The sequence below is a fragment of the Triturus cristatus genome, chromosome 4_1 (assembly GCF_964204655.1).
Source record: "Triturus cristatus chromosome 4_1, aTriCri1.1, whole genome shotgun sequence".
NCBI classification, from domain to species: Eukaryota; Metazoa; Chordata; class Amphibia; order Caudata; family Salamandridae; genus Triturus; species Triturus cristatus.
Window position 1 is genome coordinate 30,925,214 of NC_140585.1, and position 18,725 is coordinate 30,943,938.

Sequence of the window (18,725 nt, forward strand, 5' to 3'; positions counted from 1 at the left end):
AACTGGCAGCCATCTGTCTTAACTGCCATCTAAATCTCCCCCATATTATGTATCACTCCATCAGTCTTCCTGAACGCAAGATAGGAGGGATAAAAAAAAAAACTAGCACGGAGTGTGCACTGCTTATTGAAGAATACAATATAAAGTTGGCTTTTATAACGGAGTCCTGGTCTGATACAGCCTCAGGACCCGACTTGGCCACAGCCACAACTCCGGGTTTCCAGTGTTTCACTCAAGATAGGCAGCATAGGTTGGGGGGGGGGGGGGAGGACTAACGGTTATATACCATGACTCCCTGCAGCCCTCCTTCCAAACAGCTTCCAACCTGGCATGTGAAGCACTTTCATTTAGTCTTTTTACCTCTCATCACAATCCTTTTAAGGGGATTCTTCTCTACGGACCTCCCGGCCCCAGAGGCGGTTTTCTTGAGTCCGTAGGAACTCTGTTAGAGGATGGGCTATGCTCGGACTCATTCACGGTGCTAGGGGGATTTTTACTTTCACCTGGAAGCTCTCACCGACCCGACACAATTAGCCTGTAACAAGTGATGAGCGGGGGGGAACTTAGGCAACTCGTAGAAGGCCCCACCCACGCTGCAGGACAAACCTTAGACGGGATCTTTACCAACAATCCCAACTTGGCCTGTACCAAGGTGCTTCCACTTCCCTGGACAGACCATGCCGCTATTCAGTTTGAAGTAACATACTCAAACCTCCATCAACACAAGTTAGAGCCCCAAAAAGAGATACAAATAAGAGCCTGGAAGCAGATCTACTCAAGATAACGATTTGCCCTTTTCCCTCAATAGTTGACGACGCCACCTCCGCATACATGGAATGGGTAGAAGCCGCTTGCAATAAATTGGCTCCAGCGAAACTATGGACTACCAAGCGTGCCCAGCCATCAGCTCCCTGGTTTTCGAAAGAACTGAGAAAGCAAAAACACGCTTGCAAACACTTAGAGCGCGCCTGGAGAAGAGGCTATAATGATGCTGATAAAGAGACTTATAAGCCAAGCCTCTCCCTCTACAAGAAATTACTATTTAATGCTAAAAGGATGTTCTTTACGGAGCAAATTACTCGAACAAAATCCTCCTCTAAAGAACTCCAATAACAAAACTAACTGAAAAAAAATTTCCCCGAATTTTCCATGCACTGTATGATTTAAGTTAGCATTCGCTGCACCATTTTGTATTTAGCTGCCATTTTGAGCGGTGATCGAAACTAACTTCTGTCTCACTTTGTGTCTGCCTCACTGAAAAGCAGCTGCCAGTGTGTCCTCGTTTATTTCTCCAAGGCTGAGTTTGCTGTGCTAATGAATAGAATGTTTTATTAGTGCATACCTGTCTGACTAGATAGGCTTGCTCCCACTGCTCAGAGCGGTGAGGGCAGGCAGATTAACCTTGAATACATGATAAAGTGTGCCCGGTTCCAGGATTGTAACTCATCATTCTGTACCTCCTTTGTGCATTAGCTACCAACTGGAAAAATCTAGTCTGGGCGTGTCTTTAGGGGTGCTGGGAATTTACTTACCATGTCTGAAGTCAGTCCCCTCTGCAGCAATCCAAGGAGGCTGGCCAGACTGGACTCGGCTAGAGTGTATAACTAATATATCACTTTTGTCTGTATTCTCTACTGTATGACCGACTCTTCATTTGTATGAAAGGCTGAGAGGTGGTCGCGATTGACCCGGGTGACCCTAATCGGGTCACTTCCTTCAGGTGTTAAAAGGATGCATGTTTTTGTTGCGCTGAAGAGTACTGATTTAGGAAGATTATACCTTGAAGGTCGAGTACTGTCATCCCGTGATGCATCTCAATGTACTGAATCTTCAAGGTGGATGAAGTCTAGTGTTTTTGGACGGTGATCCCATTGAGGCCCCTGCAAAGAGAAACATTTTGGTGGGTGAGAAGGTTTACAAAGTGTACGACCTTCACACAAGTTTATTCAGGGCATCCGGTTGTTTGGGGGTGGGGGGGGCGGGGGCAAGGATGAGTCCACTAAGGTTTAGGTTAGAACCATGAAGTGTGAGACTTTACCAAAGAGGTGGCTGCCAGGAATGTCCTCTATAGATTTAAAATGTTATTAAAACATTGAATACAACATTTGTTACATATTATGTATAGCAATCTCAAGACAGAAATGCTCAAAGATCATAGATACAGATAAGTAACCTATTTGTCCCACTGAAATTCTGCCACTTGTTGCAAGATTTAATTGTATGTCAGGGTTTGATTTACTGACCTTTCATTTCTCTCTTTCCCAGACTTGTTGATGCTACTCTCTCGCCCCCTACACTCGCACCGGGCAACCCGAGTCACCTCACCCTTATCCTAATAAGCTTGGGATTGGCTTTCACCTTCCTCCTGATCACAGGTTTCATCATGCATCTCAAGCACAGGACAGCAACACAGATACAGGATGCCTAGCATTCTCCTGATGTTATCACAGGAGTTCCTTGATCTACACAGACTGATCCTGGGTGCCTGATGCAGTGGTCATTTGTGTGCAGTCTGCAAGGTCATTGGCCCTTTTGTTTCTTAGATTAAGAGCAGATATTGTTCCAGCCACACAAACACAGAAAAGAAGACCTACATACACCCCACTTTCTGTTTGTATTTAGATTCGAGACCCATCAAAAACTACATGTACAGCAGCTAGTTGAAGTGCATAGACAGTTGTAAAATTGCCTTCGGCGCCTAGCCTGCACAGAGGAGCCAAGCAAAAAGACAGGGAAAAAAGTGGTCACAATGCACTTCATCTTCTGAAGTACAACTAGGAAGTCAGTGTGCAGGGCCAAGAGCCTACAAATGAATGGTTACAGAACAAAACAAGCAAGTATGACTTCAAAGGTCTATAATCTCTGTACAAGCCTCTAAGTTTGGTCACTAGACTTAAAGGAATAGACCTTTTCCCTCCTTGGTATCAAAACAGTTTCTTTGAATCTTTGGTGGCAAGTGAGAGGTTCCATTTGCTTTTACCCCAATGGAAGGCAGCTCCATTTAGCTTATGAAATACACCACCAGGTTGTTCAGTGTGTGTATTTTTGGATGCTATTCAGACTTTAGAGTGCACACCATCACTAAAGAACCTTTTAAATCTGCAAAAACAAGGTTTTAGCCATTACCACTTGTGTTCATCCTGCTTTTTCCTGGTCAAGAAGGATAATCACTTAATCTTGACCATTCAGCCTCCATCCTGTGGTGGGAGCAAAGGACAAAGACCTCGAACTGGATGGATTAAGTTTGCCAGAGTGGGTTGAATAGATTCCATGCAGGCACTCTATCTCAAGAAAGTAAAGTCTGAGCTGAAAGGAGAGAAAATACCCAACCTGAAGACCTCATCTACGGAAGAGGGAAAGTCAGAAAACCAAGAAGCTCAGTGTATTCCCGTCATAACCGAATGGTAAAGACAACACACTTATTATAGACGTTGAGATGCTGAAAGTAAAAAGCTTTTTGGATTAATGCTTGGCCATGAAAATTCATATTCTGGCTAACTTTATTCTCATGTTTCTTTCATTTTAGTGCAATAATTGACCACAATAAAAAGGAAATGAATTCTCGCCAACCTTCTAGACAGGGAAGGGGGCCCAAAAACATCTTTAAAAAAAAAAAATGAAGACACTGTATGTGCAGTACAATTCAGTTAGTAAGGTGTATCACCACCACAGCGTCCATACTCATAACATTTACTAGAATATTTTCTGTAGGCCTGTAGTGCCTAAAGAAACATTATGTTCATCTCATAAATGGTTAATGGCAAGCTGCTGCTTTCTTTTGATTGCACCAGTTTGTAAAGTACCGTGACCTCAACAAAGACTTTGTCCGTGATACAGAAGATGGCAAAAATAAAAATGGAAATTTTCATTTGCGGTTTCCAGAATATGTGTGTGTCTGAGTGGTGAGGAAATGTATTTTTTTTATAAGGCCGGCGACCACAAAAAATGTTTTGATTTTCATGTTTTTAAAGTGTAAGTGGTGGGCTTTCTAAAAGTCTCATTATCTAATCTACTGTATGCTAAATACTGGACACACATGAACTTATTCCATAGGCTTTTATTCTGCAGCCTCTCTCTGGCCAAGGCTCTTATTTATTAATGTACGTATGTATGAAGTAAAACGCTCAATGAAACAGTCATTTCAAACAACAGAGAATATTTATTAAATTGCCGTAAAAAAAAAAGAAACGACATCCTGAAAAATGCTGAGGGGAAAACTGCGAATGGAACAGACCGTATGGCCAGTGCTCTGCTCCTTCCGGCCAAAGGGCCACAGATTGCAATCGCTGGTCTTGGTCATCGATCACTGAAGAGTTCCTTGCCTATCTTTACATGAGTAGCCTCTTCAAACAGTGAGGTTCCATGCTGCTGAACACTCCACAAATATTTTCACACATGGTTTGTACAGTCAAGTGTTCTCGCACAGAGATTGGTAAATTGTCCCTTCGGTTGACGGAGATAGCAGTTTAACCGTTCAGTCCTTACCAGCTGTACCTGCCACCCCCTTATAGAAGCGTGCAACAAAGCTAGGATCGCATTCCTCCAGCCTCCGCAGGAATTCGTTACGCTCCTCTTCTGTCCAGTTGGCAAACCACTGGTCCCAGAGCCGTAGCTGGCACTGGAAAATGTTGGGCGCTTGGTCATCCATGCCCAGACGACCAAGACCCTCCAAAAGCAGGCAGATCTTTCCTGGTACCGCCTTAGCCACCAGGTCTTGCAAAAAGCGTTCCCTCTGAGAGTGGGACCAACAGCTGAACCAGTGTAGGGCACTCTTCATCTCATTGGAGGTGATGTAGGACATATGATAGGGTTCGGTGTCCTCTGGAGCCAGCGCCATGGCCTGCGGTAGAGAAAGACAACAGCTTTAGGGGTTACTAGGTTCAAGAACTGCACAGAACTGACATGGGGGCTGGAGACAGTCTCCCAATAAAGTATGAAAGAGTGGGTTGCACGAACAATGGTCGTGAATGATAAGAATGTTGTCCCGCTCTTGATATTACCTAAAAGCCATGCAGAAAAAGAACCAGGGCTGAATATATACAAATAGGTTTATTGCAGCAAGTTAAGAGTGGAGGCAGGAAGTGACCTAACAATGAAAAATACTCAAAGAAGTCATCCATATCTGAATAGTTTTAAAGCCTGTTCAAAGATAGGCACCACGTGCATGACGGCGTGGATGAGGGTCCATAGGAGTATCTGGGGAGCTGCCGGGCCCTCGCAAAATAAAAAAGAAACTTGAAAGAGAAATTAATTCACTATTATCATCCCTAGAATGGAGGAAGACTATTATCTGTGTGGATGACGACATGGTGCTTGGGAAAAACGTTGTCACTCACAGAGACCAGAACCAATGGCTGAAGAGGCACGGCCAAATACCCCATACTGTAAAATGTTGTGGGTCGGAAATAAAACGTGAAGGACACTGCAACAGACTAACAGATAAAGAGGACTGCTTGAAAGTCCAGGTATGTATGTAGATATATGTACTTCGAAGGATTTTGAGGAGAAACAGAAGGCCTTGGCCAACGTGAGACCGAACAAACATTGGCAATGCCAACAAGTCTTGCCTTTATTCCTATTGGCTTTCCCAATGCCTTTAAGTTGTGCTGTACAGCATTCGCAAGATACTGTGGAGCATGGCAAAAAGCTACACCATGTCATTTTGTAGGCGTGCCGGCTCTATTAAGCATATGTTTTTACCAAATGATGTGGGTGCCATTTTTTTTTTAATTTAACGTTTTTAGATTGAACAGAAATTGTTTTTAAAAAATGTGGACCGGAAGACAATTTGCAGCCTGGTCCTCTGCAAAAAAATAAATATTTTAAAGATAAAATAAAAAAAGAAGGGGGGGCGCGAGGGTGCAGCAAGGGGTTGTGAGGGTGGGAACTTCAGCAACGGGAGGAGGAGGGTTGGAAGAGGGAGCAGCAATCGACGGAAAAAACACAAGTGAGAAAGCGATGTGGGGGCACAAACACTGGCGAAAGAGAAACAGAGTAAGGTAGAGCAAGGAAGAGAAGTACACAAGGCAGACAGCTGAAAAACGCAAGCACTAATGGAGAGAATAACCAAAAAGAAAAGAAAAGCAATAGTACCTAAAAAGTAAGCATTGGAAGAACACACATAATGTTATGCTTCATAGAAAGGACACACAAGCATTGGCAAAGCAAAGAGGTCACCTGTGCAAGTCCTACTGGCTTTGCAAATGTGTTTTAGCCATGCTGTACACCAGCATTGCTGCAGTTCAGTATGGCTAATCGTTTGTGGCATACAGGAGAGTGGCATTACAGGGAGGAGAGTGACATACAGGAGTGGTGTAGAGTAAAGTGTCATACAGTGGAGGGGCGTATTGTTAAGTAGGAAGGATTGGAGCTGATGGTGTAGTGGAGTGGCATAGTGCATAGTGGAATAGAATTGAGTAGAGTGGCATAGAGTGGTATGGAGTGTCGTAGAGTAGGGTAGCCTAGAGTGGAGCAGAGGGTTTTGGAGTGACACAGAGTAGCGTAGAGTGGTGTAAATTGTCATCAAATGGAGTGACGAGGAGTGGCATAGCACAGAATGGAATAAGGTGTTGTTGAAAGGAGAGCTGTAGAGTGGAGTGGCGTAGGTTAGAATGGATTAAAGTGCCATAGAGTACAGTGGCGAAGAATGGATTTGTAGTTGAGTAAAGTGAACTGGAGTAGCGGGTCTTAGAGTGGAGTATCAAGGCTTGGAGTAAAGTATCGTAGAGTGGAATACAGTGTCGTAGAGTGGTGTGGCATAGCATAGAGGTGAGTAGTGTGTCGTCGAATAGTGTTGTAGAATGGACTGGTGTAGAGTGGGGTATGCATGGTGTAGTAGCATACTGCCATTACAGACAACACGTTTTCGATTGAAATCAACATAACATATGTGAACAGTTTTATTGATAAACTATACATTCATAAACGATGTTGTGTAGGAATGGCATCACTAATTGTATTGATCATATTAAATTGTTTCCTCCACACGTCAGAATTACAAAAAGGTGCTTTATTTGTGCTTTCATAATTCTGACATATTCTGAAATATGCGCACAGTTCATTTACAGACATTTCAATTTCGTTGTGTGCTAGAAAAAATAACATTCTACAGCCTTTCCCCTCACATGGGTAGCCAGCAGGATTGTAACATAACTCCTTTCACTTTGATTTCAAAGAAAGAAAAGAAAACACCAAGCTCCCTGTAAAACAGAGCCTGACATTTGACCTCGGTCTTTGAATGTCCAGCAAATGTGACAAGATCAGAACAAAATTAGAAGGCCTGTTAACAGAAAGCAAGCACTCCTAGAATAATACAAGGAGCTGTAATGAACAGGCTATTCTCCACGAGAGGGATTAACTCAAGCTGGACAGCCTAAATCCAATAAAGCAAGCAAATGTGAGTTACAAATCACAAAGCCACTGGGAAGTGGTGGAATGCATTCAGGGTTTGTGAACCCAGCCCTGCATCACAGGGTGGTCAACAGAGGCAGCTTTTGCCCACCAGTTATGTACTGAGCTCAGTTCTTTGGAAAGAGAGTTAGTACTGGGGTTGGGAAGGGGGGCTGGAGATAAAATTAATGTACCAGGCACTTCCTTTGATTAGGGAATACAACGCCACCGTATAACCGAAATGCTTCTGCCACACAATGGTGGGATGCGAACATGTCAGGAAAACCATTAGCGATAGCGGTTTGAGATCAATTTGCTCGCTGCTTGGCACGGGAGCTTAACACCTCAACTGCACTGAATAAAACGTGCATTTTGTTTCAGATCCTCAAATAAATGCTTTCAGAACATATGCAAACCCCTTCCATATTTTATATTTCAGGGACCCTTTTTAACCCATTAAAATCTATATTGCGAGTTTAGCGCTTTCTGTTGAGGGAAAATAATGGGTGCTGGGAGAATATATATATTACCTACTGCCAGTCGCCAGTAGGTAGTTTATAGTTAGGACCTCGTTTTCTATTCAAAATGCCCACCCCGGGACATTGCTGTTTGCTATGACAGGGCAGGAGCATGGCTCCCGCCCTGTCATAGCAAGCTCTGCTTTGGTTTTTGTGATAGCAAACTCTGCTTTGGTTTTTGGACGCGCGAGCAGGAAACCTGCTTTTGCTTCAAAAAACCAAAGCAGATTGCTTTTGCACAAGGGGTCCTGAGGACCTCAAAACACAAGTGGACTTCATCCCCCAAGCAGCAGTGCGCCAAGCAACCAAGCAATAACCCATATAGACACGAATGTAGCTACTCACTGTTAGAACTGGGGGTCTGTAGTTGGCGGAGGCAGTTACCTTAGTCCTAATAGGGACCCTTGCTTTTAGTCAGGGAAAGGAGGGACACCCTCTTTGATAACCCCTGCTCACCCCCTGGTAGCTTGGCACAAGCAGCCAGGCTTATCTTCAAGGCAATGTGTAAATTATTTGCAACCACACTCCCAGTGACACAGTGATAACACCACAAATGGACACCACACTGATGTATGAAAATAGCGGTATTTTTATCAAGAAGAAAAATACGGCAAGACCACACGATAAAAATCCAACATATGCGTATTCGTAATATTTCACCTTGCCGGTTATTAGGTCAACAAACACTTGTAGGTTCTTGCGGTATTTAGAGCATTTCACGATGTTCAAAAGCAGTTCTAATCCAATGCTATGCAGTTCGTATTGTCAGACTAATGTAGTTCGTAATGCAAGAATAATGGAATCCTCAATGTAGGTAATCAGGCAGTTTGTAATGCAAGAATAATGCAATCCTCAATGCACGTAATCAGGCAGTTTGTAATGCAAGAATAATGAAATCCTCAATGCACGTAATCAGGCAGTTCGTAATGCAAGAGTAATGCAATCCTCAATACACGTAATCAGGCAGCTCGTAATGCAAGTATAACACACTCCTTAATGCAAGTAATAAGGCAGTTCGTAATGCGAGAATAATTCAATCCTCAATGCACGTAATCCGGCAGTTCATAATGCAAGAATAATGCAATCCTCAATGCATGTAATCAAGCAGTTCGTAATGCAAGTATAACGCACTCCTTAATGCAAGTAATCAGGCAGTTCGTAATGCGAGAATACTTCAATCCTTAATGCAAGTAATCAGGCAGTTCGTAATGTAGGAATACAATCCCTAATGCAAGTAATCAGGCAGTTCGTAATGTAGGTATACAATCCCTAATGCAAGTAATAAGGCAGTTCGTAATGCAGGAATAATCCCAGGACAATCGACGCAATTAGCACGGGCACCACCAGGCCCCAACCACAGACAAAAGTCCTGAACTTCCGAGGGCGGCTCCGGTTCTGCCGGGCAGGTCCGGGCCGCTCGAGGCCTCAGCGCATCAAACGCGATGCAGCGGAAGAGAGATGGGAGTACTCCTGTACTCCTCCTGCACGCCTCCCCAGGCCACACACGCTTGCGGCTCCCGACCGGAGTCCAAGCCTTACCTGGGGGATGCGTTGCCTTGATCTCACTCCCTCCCCCGCCCCCACTCGTCGGACGCCCTGCTGGGCGCTCCCAATGACAACGCAGCTCCGATGCAAGGCGACCCTGTAGCCGGACATGTTATGGTGCTGCCTTCTCCGTTGCTAACGATCTTGGGCAGATTCCTCTAGTGAACAACGATTACCTCACGACTTCCTTAGCTTTAAGAAATCCTTCAGCAGCACGTCGCGGCTTGGGCCAGCGATCTTGATCTGCAGCCTCCGTAACGATGACGGCTCGGGCCACAAACAACTTCACAGCAGCGTGGACGATGATTCACGCTGCGGGGGCACTGCAGTCACGGGGCACTTTCCAAGCAGCACCACGGACCCCAATGGCAGTCTCAGGCTGCACACGCACAAAGCATCGCTGAGACTCGGTTGGGTTTCGGGCCACCCAGTCCCGGGGCAATGCTTACGAAGGTCTCAGGCTGCAAAAAGCACACGCACACAGCGCCGCAGAGACACACTTGGAAACTTTGATGTTCCTGAGTTTCTATAACAGGGTGCCAGCTCTCCTCGGGCCCTTGGGGACAAGTTACTTCAGGACACAGCAAAGTCCTTTCAAGCAGGGGGACACAGCACTCAGCAACGTCCCTTAGCCTCTCCTTAGTTAAATCAGCAAACTGCAGGACCGCCCCAGAGCACACAGCAAGAGACAGTCCTTCTCTTCAGCTGTTCTTCCTTGTCAGAGGTTCCTCTTAACCACAAAGTAGTTTCAATCCTTTTCAGTCTTGATCAGTCCAACGATCAGGGGTTTCAGCTCTCATAGTTATACCCCTAAATGTCTTTGAATTCTATGTGTTTGGGGGGCATTGACCCCTGTCCAAACCAGTTCTGTGTGTTTCCCTGCCAGTGACACATTCTTCCTTTGATTAGTAGGGGTGTGGTTCCTCAATCACTCAGCAGGCGGTAGAGCCATTCTTTTATGGCAGGAGCCCAGGCATCTTCACCTCCAGGGGCTACTCCTCCCCCCTACACTCCAGATGCAGGTCAGCCTGTTGCTATCTCCTACTGCTCCCCTGGGTCAAGACATTTCCCAGATCCGATCACATTCAAATCTAGACAGTCAATCCACAACCAGGTAGAGAGAGACGGAATTGTTAGAACAAAGAAACCAGCCACTTCGAAAAGCGTGGTTTCTACACACACAATTCAAAAACCACCTTCACAAAAAGATGTATTCTTAAAATGTGAGTTCATGCACACTAAACTTCACCTCTCCATCTTAAGCCTATGGGAAGATAGGCTGGAAACATATTACACAGTCTTCCCCAGTCTGTCCTATGGGCAAGATGGCCTTGCAACAGTGAAAAACAAAATGGAGAGTATTTCACTGTTAGGACATGGTAAACACCTCAGTACATGTCCTACCTTTCACAGACACTGCACTCTGCCCAGGGGGGTACCTTGGGCCTACGATAGGGGTGTCGGATGTCCATGGAAAGGGAAGAGTAAGGCCTGGCAAGTGGGTGCACTTTTCAGGAAAACATGGCAGTTAGCAAACTGCATGCAGGCACTGCAGTGGCAGGTCTGAGTTCTCTATTTAGGGCTACTTGTGTGGGTGGCACAATTAGTGCTGCAGGCCCACTAGTAGCATTTGCATTGCCAGCCCTGGCGCACATAGTGCACTTTACTATGGACTTTAATAGTAAGGCAAACAAACCAATAATGGACAACCAATTACCATAACACTTTATAAGGGGAACACTTGCACTTTGACACTGATCAGCAGTGGCAAAGTGCCCAAAGAATCTAAGCCAGTAAAACGAAATCCATCACAGCATCAAAAATAGAGGGGTAGCGGCAAAAACGTCAGGGGTAACCACGCCAAGAAATGCCAGGTCTAAAACGTGTCACCTCCAGCTGAAAAGTGGGGAGAACTACCCACCTTCATGGGAGTTCTCATCACTGAGGCGGAAAAATCTGGACAGACCATCGTGATTGGCGTGTTCTGTTCCAGGTCAGTGCTCCACCGTGAAGTCCATTCCCTGTAGGGAGATGGACCCCCTCAACAGTTTTGGGTTCTCACCCCTCATCTGCATCAACCATCTGAGGGGCTTGTGGTCAGTCTGAACCAGGGAGTGAGTCCCAAACAAGCAGGGCCTCAGCTTCTTCAAAGCCCAGACCACAGCAAAAGCTTCCCTTTCAATTGCACTCCACCTCTGTTCCCTGGGAAGTAGCCTCCTGCTAATGAAAGCTACGGGTTGGTCCAAGCCCTCGTCGCTCAATTGTAAGAGTACTGCTCCCACACCATGCTCTGAAGCATCTGTCTGCACCACAAATTCTTTGGAGAAAACGGGTGCCATGCACATGGCAGTTTTCAGGGCATCAAAAGCGGTCTGGCAGGCATCAGTCCAGATCACCTTCTTGGGCTGTTTCTTTGAAGTCAGTTCTGTCAAGGGGGCAACAATGGTGCCATACCCCTTCACAAACCGCCTGTAATACCCAAAGAGTCCTAAAAAGGCCCTCACTCCTGTCTGGGTCTTGGGGGTGGGGGTTCCCAAGCCAGAATGGTATTAATTTTTGCCTGTAAGGGCGGCACCTGGCCACTCCATACCTGGTGTCCTAAGTACACCACAGAACCCTGCCCTATCTGGCACTTACTGGCCTTGATAGTGAGGCCTGCCCTCTGCAGGGCCTTCAACACTTCACAGAGATGTTGCTAATGTTCCTCCTAACTGGAGCTGAACACATCAATGTCATCCAGGTAGGCGGCGCTGAATTCCTCCAGCCCACATAGCACCTGGTTAACCAATCTCTGGAAGGTGGCAGAGGCGTTCTTCAATCCAAAGGGCATAACCCTGAATTGGTAGTGCCCCTCGGGTGTTGAGAATGCTGACCCCTCTTTGGCCCCCTCAGTCAAGGCAATCTGACAGTACCCAGACATCAAGTCAAATGTACTGCGGTACCGGGCAGCTCCCAGCCGATCCACGAGTTCATCAGCTCTGGGGATGGGGTGAGCGTCAGTCTAGGTGACCGCATTGAGCCCACGGTAATCCACACAGGATTGGAGTTCTGGGGTGGCACCAGTCGCAGCAGCTTTTGGCACCAGAACCACTGGGCTAGCCCAGGGGCTGCTGGATGGCTCAATCACCCTTAACGCCAGCATCTTAGAAACCTCTTCCTTGATGCTGGCCCTGACCTTATCAGCTACTCTGTAAAAAAATGTTTACAGGCAGGCTATCTCCAGTGTCCACATCATGGACGCACCAATAGGTGACTCCTGGGGTCAGGGAGAACAGGGAGGCGTAGTGACCCAATACCTGGCGACAGTCCCTCTGCTGGTCCGGGGTCAGTGTAGGCGAGAGGTTCACCCCATCCACTGACCCATCCTTCTCCATGGCTGACAGGAGGTCAGGAAGAGGTTCATTCCCCTCTTCCGCCCCGTCATCTGTAGCCAAGAGCATGGTTATATCAGACCTCTCAAAGTCTGGTTTGAGGCGGTTCACATGGAGGATCCTCAAAGGGTTCCTAGGAGACCATAAGTCAACCAGGTAGGTCACTCCGCTCTTGCGCTCCACCACCTCATAAGGCCCAGTCCACTTGTCTTGGAGCGCGCAAGGCTCCACTGGCGCCATCACCCACACTTTTTGTCCAGATTGAAACTCGAGCAGAGTGGCATTCTGGTCGTACCACCATTTCATTTATTCCTGGCTGGCTTCCAGATTCGCCTGAGCGAGTTGCCTGAAACAACTAGTTTGGTTCCTGAAAGCCAGCATGTAGCTATGTACATCCGGGTGTGGGGTGGGGTGGGGGTGGGTTACTAGGAGCCTTCTCCCAGCCCTCCTTCACGAAACTCAAGGGTCCTCTCACAGGGTGCCCATACAGGAGCTCAAAGGGGCTGAACCCTAGGGACTTCTGTGGCACCTCTCTGTAAGCAAACAGCAGGCATGGTAAGAGGACATCCCACTTACGCCTCATGGGTTCCTCAAGACCCATAATCATGCCCTTCAGGGTCCGGTTAAATCTCTCAACCAGACCGTTACTCTGGGGGTGGTAAGACGCGATTAGCACGGGACCACTAGGCCCCAACCACAGACAACAGTCCTGAACTTCCGAGGGCGGCCCCGCTCGAGGACTCAGCGCATCTAACGCGATGCAGCGGGAGAGAGTCGGGAGCACTCCTGTACTCCTCCTGCACGCCTCCCCAGGCCACACATGTTTGCGGCTCCTGACCGGAGTCCAAGCCTTACCTGAGGGATGCGCTGCCTCTCTCTCGCTCTCTCTCCCCCCGCTCGTCGGACGTCCTGCTGGGTGCTACCGATGACGACACAGCTCCGATGCAAGGCAACGCTGTAGCCGGACGGGTTACGACATTGCCTTCTCCGTTGCTGACAATGTTGGGCAGATTCCTCTTGCGAACAACCATCACAATTACCTCACGACTTCCTTAGTTTTACGAAATCCTTCAGCATGTTGTGGCTCGGGCCAGCGGCGGCGATCTTGATCCGCAGCCTCCGTTACGATGACGGCTCGGGCCACAAACAACGTCACAGCAGCGTGGACGATGATTCACGCTGCGGGGGCACTACAGTCACGGGGCACTTTCCAACCAGCACCACGGACCCAAACGTCTCAGGCTGCACACGCACAAAGCGTCGCTGAGACTCGGTTGGGTTTCGGGCACACAGTCCCAGGGCAATGCTTACGAAGGTCTCAGGTTGCAAAAAGCACATGCACACAGTGCCGCTGAGACACACTTGGAAACTTTGATGTTCCTGAGTTTCCACAGCAGGGTACCAGCTCTCCTCGGGCCCTTGGGACAAGTTACTTCGGGACACAGAAAAGTCCTTTCAAGCAGGGGGACACAGCACTCAGCAACGTCCCTTATCCTCTCCTTAGTTAAGTCAGGAAACTGCAGGCCAGCCCCAGAACACCCAGCAAGGGTCAGTCCTTCTCTTCAATCTCTTCAGCTGTTCTTCCTTGGCAGAGGTTCCTCTTGACCACAAAGTAGTTTCAATCCTTTTCAGCCTTGATCAGTCAAACGTTCAGGGGTTTCAGCTCTCATAGTTGTACCCCTAAATGTCTTTGAAGTCTTTGTGTTCAGGGGGTGCACTGACCCCTATCCAAACCAGTTCTGGGTGTCTCCCTGCCAGTGACACATTCTTCCTTTGATTAGTGGGGGTCTGGTTCCTCACCTACTCAGCAGCAGGTGGAGCCATTCTTTTATGGCAGCAGCCCAGGCATCTTCACCTCCAGTGGCTACTCCTCCCCCCTACACTCCAGATGCAGGTCAGCCTGTTGCTGTCTCCAACTTCTGCCCTGGGTCAAGACATTTCCCAGATCTTATCACATTCAAATCCAGACAGTGACACACAGAATTGTTAGAACAAAGACACCAGTCACTTCTAAAAGCGTGGTTTCAACACACAATAGTCAAAAACCACCTTCACAAAAAGATGTGTTATTAAATTGTAAGTTCAGGCACACTAAACTTCACCTCTCCATCTTAAGCCTATGGGGAAGAGAAGCTGGAAACATATTATACAGCCTTCCCCATTCTGTACTATGGGCAAGATGGCCTTGCAACAGTGAAAAACAAAATGGAGAGTATTTCAATTTTAGGACATGGTACACACCTCAGTACATGTCCTAACTTTCACAGACACTGCACCCTGCCCGCCCAGGGGGGTACCTTGGACCTACCATAGGGGTGTCTGAGGTGCATGGGAAGGGTAAGGCCTGGCAAGTGGGTGCACTTGTCAGGACAACGTGGCAGTTAGCAAACTGCGCACAGGCACTGCTGTGGCAGGCCTGAGTTCTCTCTTTAGGGCTACTTGTGTGAGTGGCACAATTAGTGCTGCAGGCCCAACAGTAGCATTTGCATTACCAGCTCTGGCACACATAGTGCACTTTACTCGGGACTTTGCTAGTAAGACAAACATACCAATTATGGACAACCAATTACCACAATACTTTATACAGGAAGCATTTGCAGTTTGACACTGATCAGCAGTGGCAAAGTGCGCAAAGCATCTAAGCCATTAAAACGAAATCCATCACAGCATCAAAAATAGAGGAGGTAGAGGCAAAAAAGTCAGGGGTAACCAGGCCAAGAAATGCCAGGTCTAACATTCACCAATCAATGCAGCCGCTTACACACCAACTGACAGACTGATACAGACATTCACACAGTTTAGTCACTAACCCATGCATTCAGTAAGACATTTAATCATTCAATTATACAGTCAGTCACGCACATACTAAATCATCCATTCAGACACTTATACACCCACTCATTCTTCAATACACTTTGGCATATATACATATATAAAACATATTTAAACTTTACAGAAACACACAATCACTGGACGATGTCATCAGTGATGTCACTGACCATGTCATGAATGATGTAATATGTAACGTCATCAGCAGTGCATTGCGGGGGCGCAAGTTATAGTTAGCTCAACCAACTATAACGGCCGAATTTCTCTGGTTTTGTACGAGTGAAATGTCCAGCTAACTATAACGTCCCTAAAACCTATGGTATATATATATATATATATATATATATATATATATATATATATATATATATATATATATATATATATATATATATATATATATATTACCTACTGGCGGTCGCCAGTAGGTAGTTATAGTTAGGACCCTGTTTCCATAGGAAATCCGCAACTTTCTATTTGGAATAACTTTGGCGCCGGTCGACGAATCCTCGCGAAATTTTCAAAACCAATGGGGCGCTACGCTCCGCTCCTACCCTGAAAGTCTCGGGGGGATTCGTCAAGCGGGGGCTGAGAAAAAAGGGGGGTCCCAAAACGCGTTTTCCCCATGCATTTTTCCATAGGACCTTTAGACACAGCTACAGCCCGAACGGCTGAACAGAATTACTTGTAATTTGGCAGAGAGGTAGTCCTCAGGTCAAGGAAGTGCCTTTTGTAGGTCTGGTGTAAATCTGTTCAGTAGTTCCTGAGGAAATAGCATTTAAATCAATATATATATCTGTAAGCACGCTCCGAGCGCGCACCGTAAGCTTACCGTACGCGTACGGTGCCGTGCGCGAGCGCGATTCTGATTGGCTGTTAGATCTTAGTAAACATTCGAATCGGTCGAAACCAGGAAGTGTCGGCCGCCATTTTCTCTCTCGCACTCTGAGGGGGGGATGACAAACAAAGTTGGATATCATTAAAAGGGGGCAGGCTAGACAGCTCCTAACCACCTAGCCTTGGTTATCGTGTGCCAGAAGGCCATCCAAGGCCAAAAAATAAAAAATAAAATTTGGGAAAAAACGCCGAATACGATTACCGTACGCGTACGGTAAAAAATAATAATAAAAAAAAAAAATCCATATTATCCCCCCCCCCGTGTGCAAAAGGTGCCCGCAGTGCACCTTTTGTGCATGGCATATGAGACATTGAACATTTAATAGAAAACCTTTCACAACGAAGCGCATAATATGTCCTCTGTGTGCGGACGGTGCGCGAAGGGCATCGCGCGTACATGGCCCATCCAGCGTAACGTGGGCACGCGGTGCGCGTAGCGCACCGCGTGCCCACCGTGCGTGCACGGTACTAACTGCGTTAAGTGGGCGCGCGGTGCGCGAAGCGCACCGTGCGCGCACGGAACGAACTGCGTGAAGTGGGCGCGCACGGCACGAACGGCGTAAAGTAACTTAGCATTTAAAAAACCGTACAAATTCACTGAAAAAACCATAGGTTTCACACACGTTATAGTTAGGAATTAGCATTTAAAAAACCTTGCAAATTCACTGAAAAAAACCATAGGTTTCACACAAGTTATAGTTAGCTGTACATTTCACTCGTAAAAAACCAATGAAATTCCACGTTATAGTTAGTGCAGGCAACTATAACTCACGCGACCGCAATCCTCTGCTGATGCTAATACTGTATTTAGACACTTAATTGCCCATGTCTTCTTCCATTAAATTTTAGCTATACATATATTACAAATATTTTTTTTCTCATAAAGACACATATGTCATTAGCAGAGGATTGCGGTCGCGTGAGTTATAGTTGCCTGCACTAACTATAACGTGGAATTTCATTGGTTTTTTACGAGTGAAATGTACAGCTAACTATAACTTGTGTGAAACCTATGTTTTTTTCAGTGAATATATATATATATATATATATATATATATATATATATATATATATTACCTACTGGCGGTCGCCAGTAGGTAGTTATAGTTAGGACCACGTTTCCATAGGAAATCCGCAACATTCTATTTTGAATAACTTTTGCGCCGGTCGACGAATCCTCGCGAATTTTTCAAAATAGGTGGGGCGCTACGCTCCGCTCCTACCCTGAAAGTCTCGGGGGGATTCGTCAAGCAGGGGCTGAGATAAAAGGGGGGTCCCAAAACGCGTTTTTCCCATGCATTTTTCCATAGGACCTTTAGACAGGGCTACAGCCCGAACGGCTGAACAGAATTACTAGAAATTTGGCAGAGAGGTAGTCCTCAGGTCAAGGAAGTGCCTTTTGTAGGTTTGGTGTAAATCTGTTCAGTAGATTCTGAGAAAATAGCCTTTAAATCAATATATATATCTGAGCCAGCTTACGGTGCGCTTACGGTACGCTGAAAAAAACTAAAATTTAAAAAAAAAAAAAAAAAAAAAATTATCCACACTCTCTCCACCCCGTGTGCAAATGGTGCCCGAAGGGCACCATTTGTGCATGGCTTATAAAATATACGAAAAATTAAAATATTACCTTTCAAAACGAAGTGCATCATATGTCCTCCATGTGCGCACGGTGCGCGAAGCGCATCGTGCGTACATGGCCCATCTAGCGTAACGTGGGCACGCGGTGCGCGTAGCGCACCGCGTGCCCACCGTGCGTGCATGGCACTAACTGCGTAAAGTGGGCGCGCGGTGCGCGAAGCGCACAGAACGAACTGCGTTAAGTGGGCGCGCACGCCACAAATGGCGTAAAGTAACTTAGCATTTAAAAAACCGTACAAATTCACTGAAAAAACCATAGGTTTCACACACGTTATAGTTAGGAATTAGCATTTAAAAAACCTTGCAAATTCACTGAAAAAAACATAGGTTTCACACATGTTATAGTTAGCGGAAATTTTACTGATAAAAAACCAATGAAATTCCCCCGTTATAGTTACTGCAGGCAACTATAACTCACGCGACCGCAATCTTCTGCTGATGACATATGTGTCTTTATGAAAAAAAAATATTTGTAATATATGTATAGCTAAAAATGTATGGAAGAAGACATGGGCAAATAAGTGTCTAAATACAG

At 46.2% G+C, this 18,725-nt stretch overlaps 1 protein-coding gene across 3 annotated transcripts in view; it reads right to left on the reverse strand.

The window, feature by feature from the left end:
• Positions 1-4,139: 4,139 nt before the first annotated feature.
• The window catches only part of LOC146839375 (uncharacterized protein C14orf119 homolog), a 63,478-nt gene continuing 48,892 nt past the window's right edge, over positions 4,140-18,725 (reverse strand). For all 3 annotated transcript variants that reach the window (XM_085651393.1, XM_085651394.1, XM_085651395.1), the window contains exon 2: positions 4,140-4,840. In XM_085651393.1, the coding sequence (XP_085507519.1) occupies positions 4,475-4,837 (363 nt within the window). In that variant the 5' untranslated portion in view covers positions 4,838-4,840 and the 3' untranslated portion in view covers positions 4,140-4,474. The remainder of the gene's footprint in view (positions 4,841-18,725) is intronic.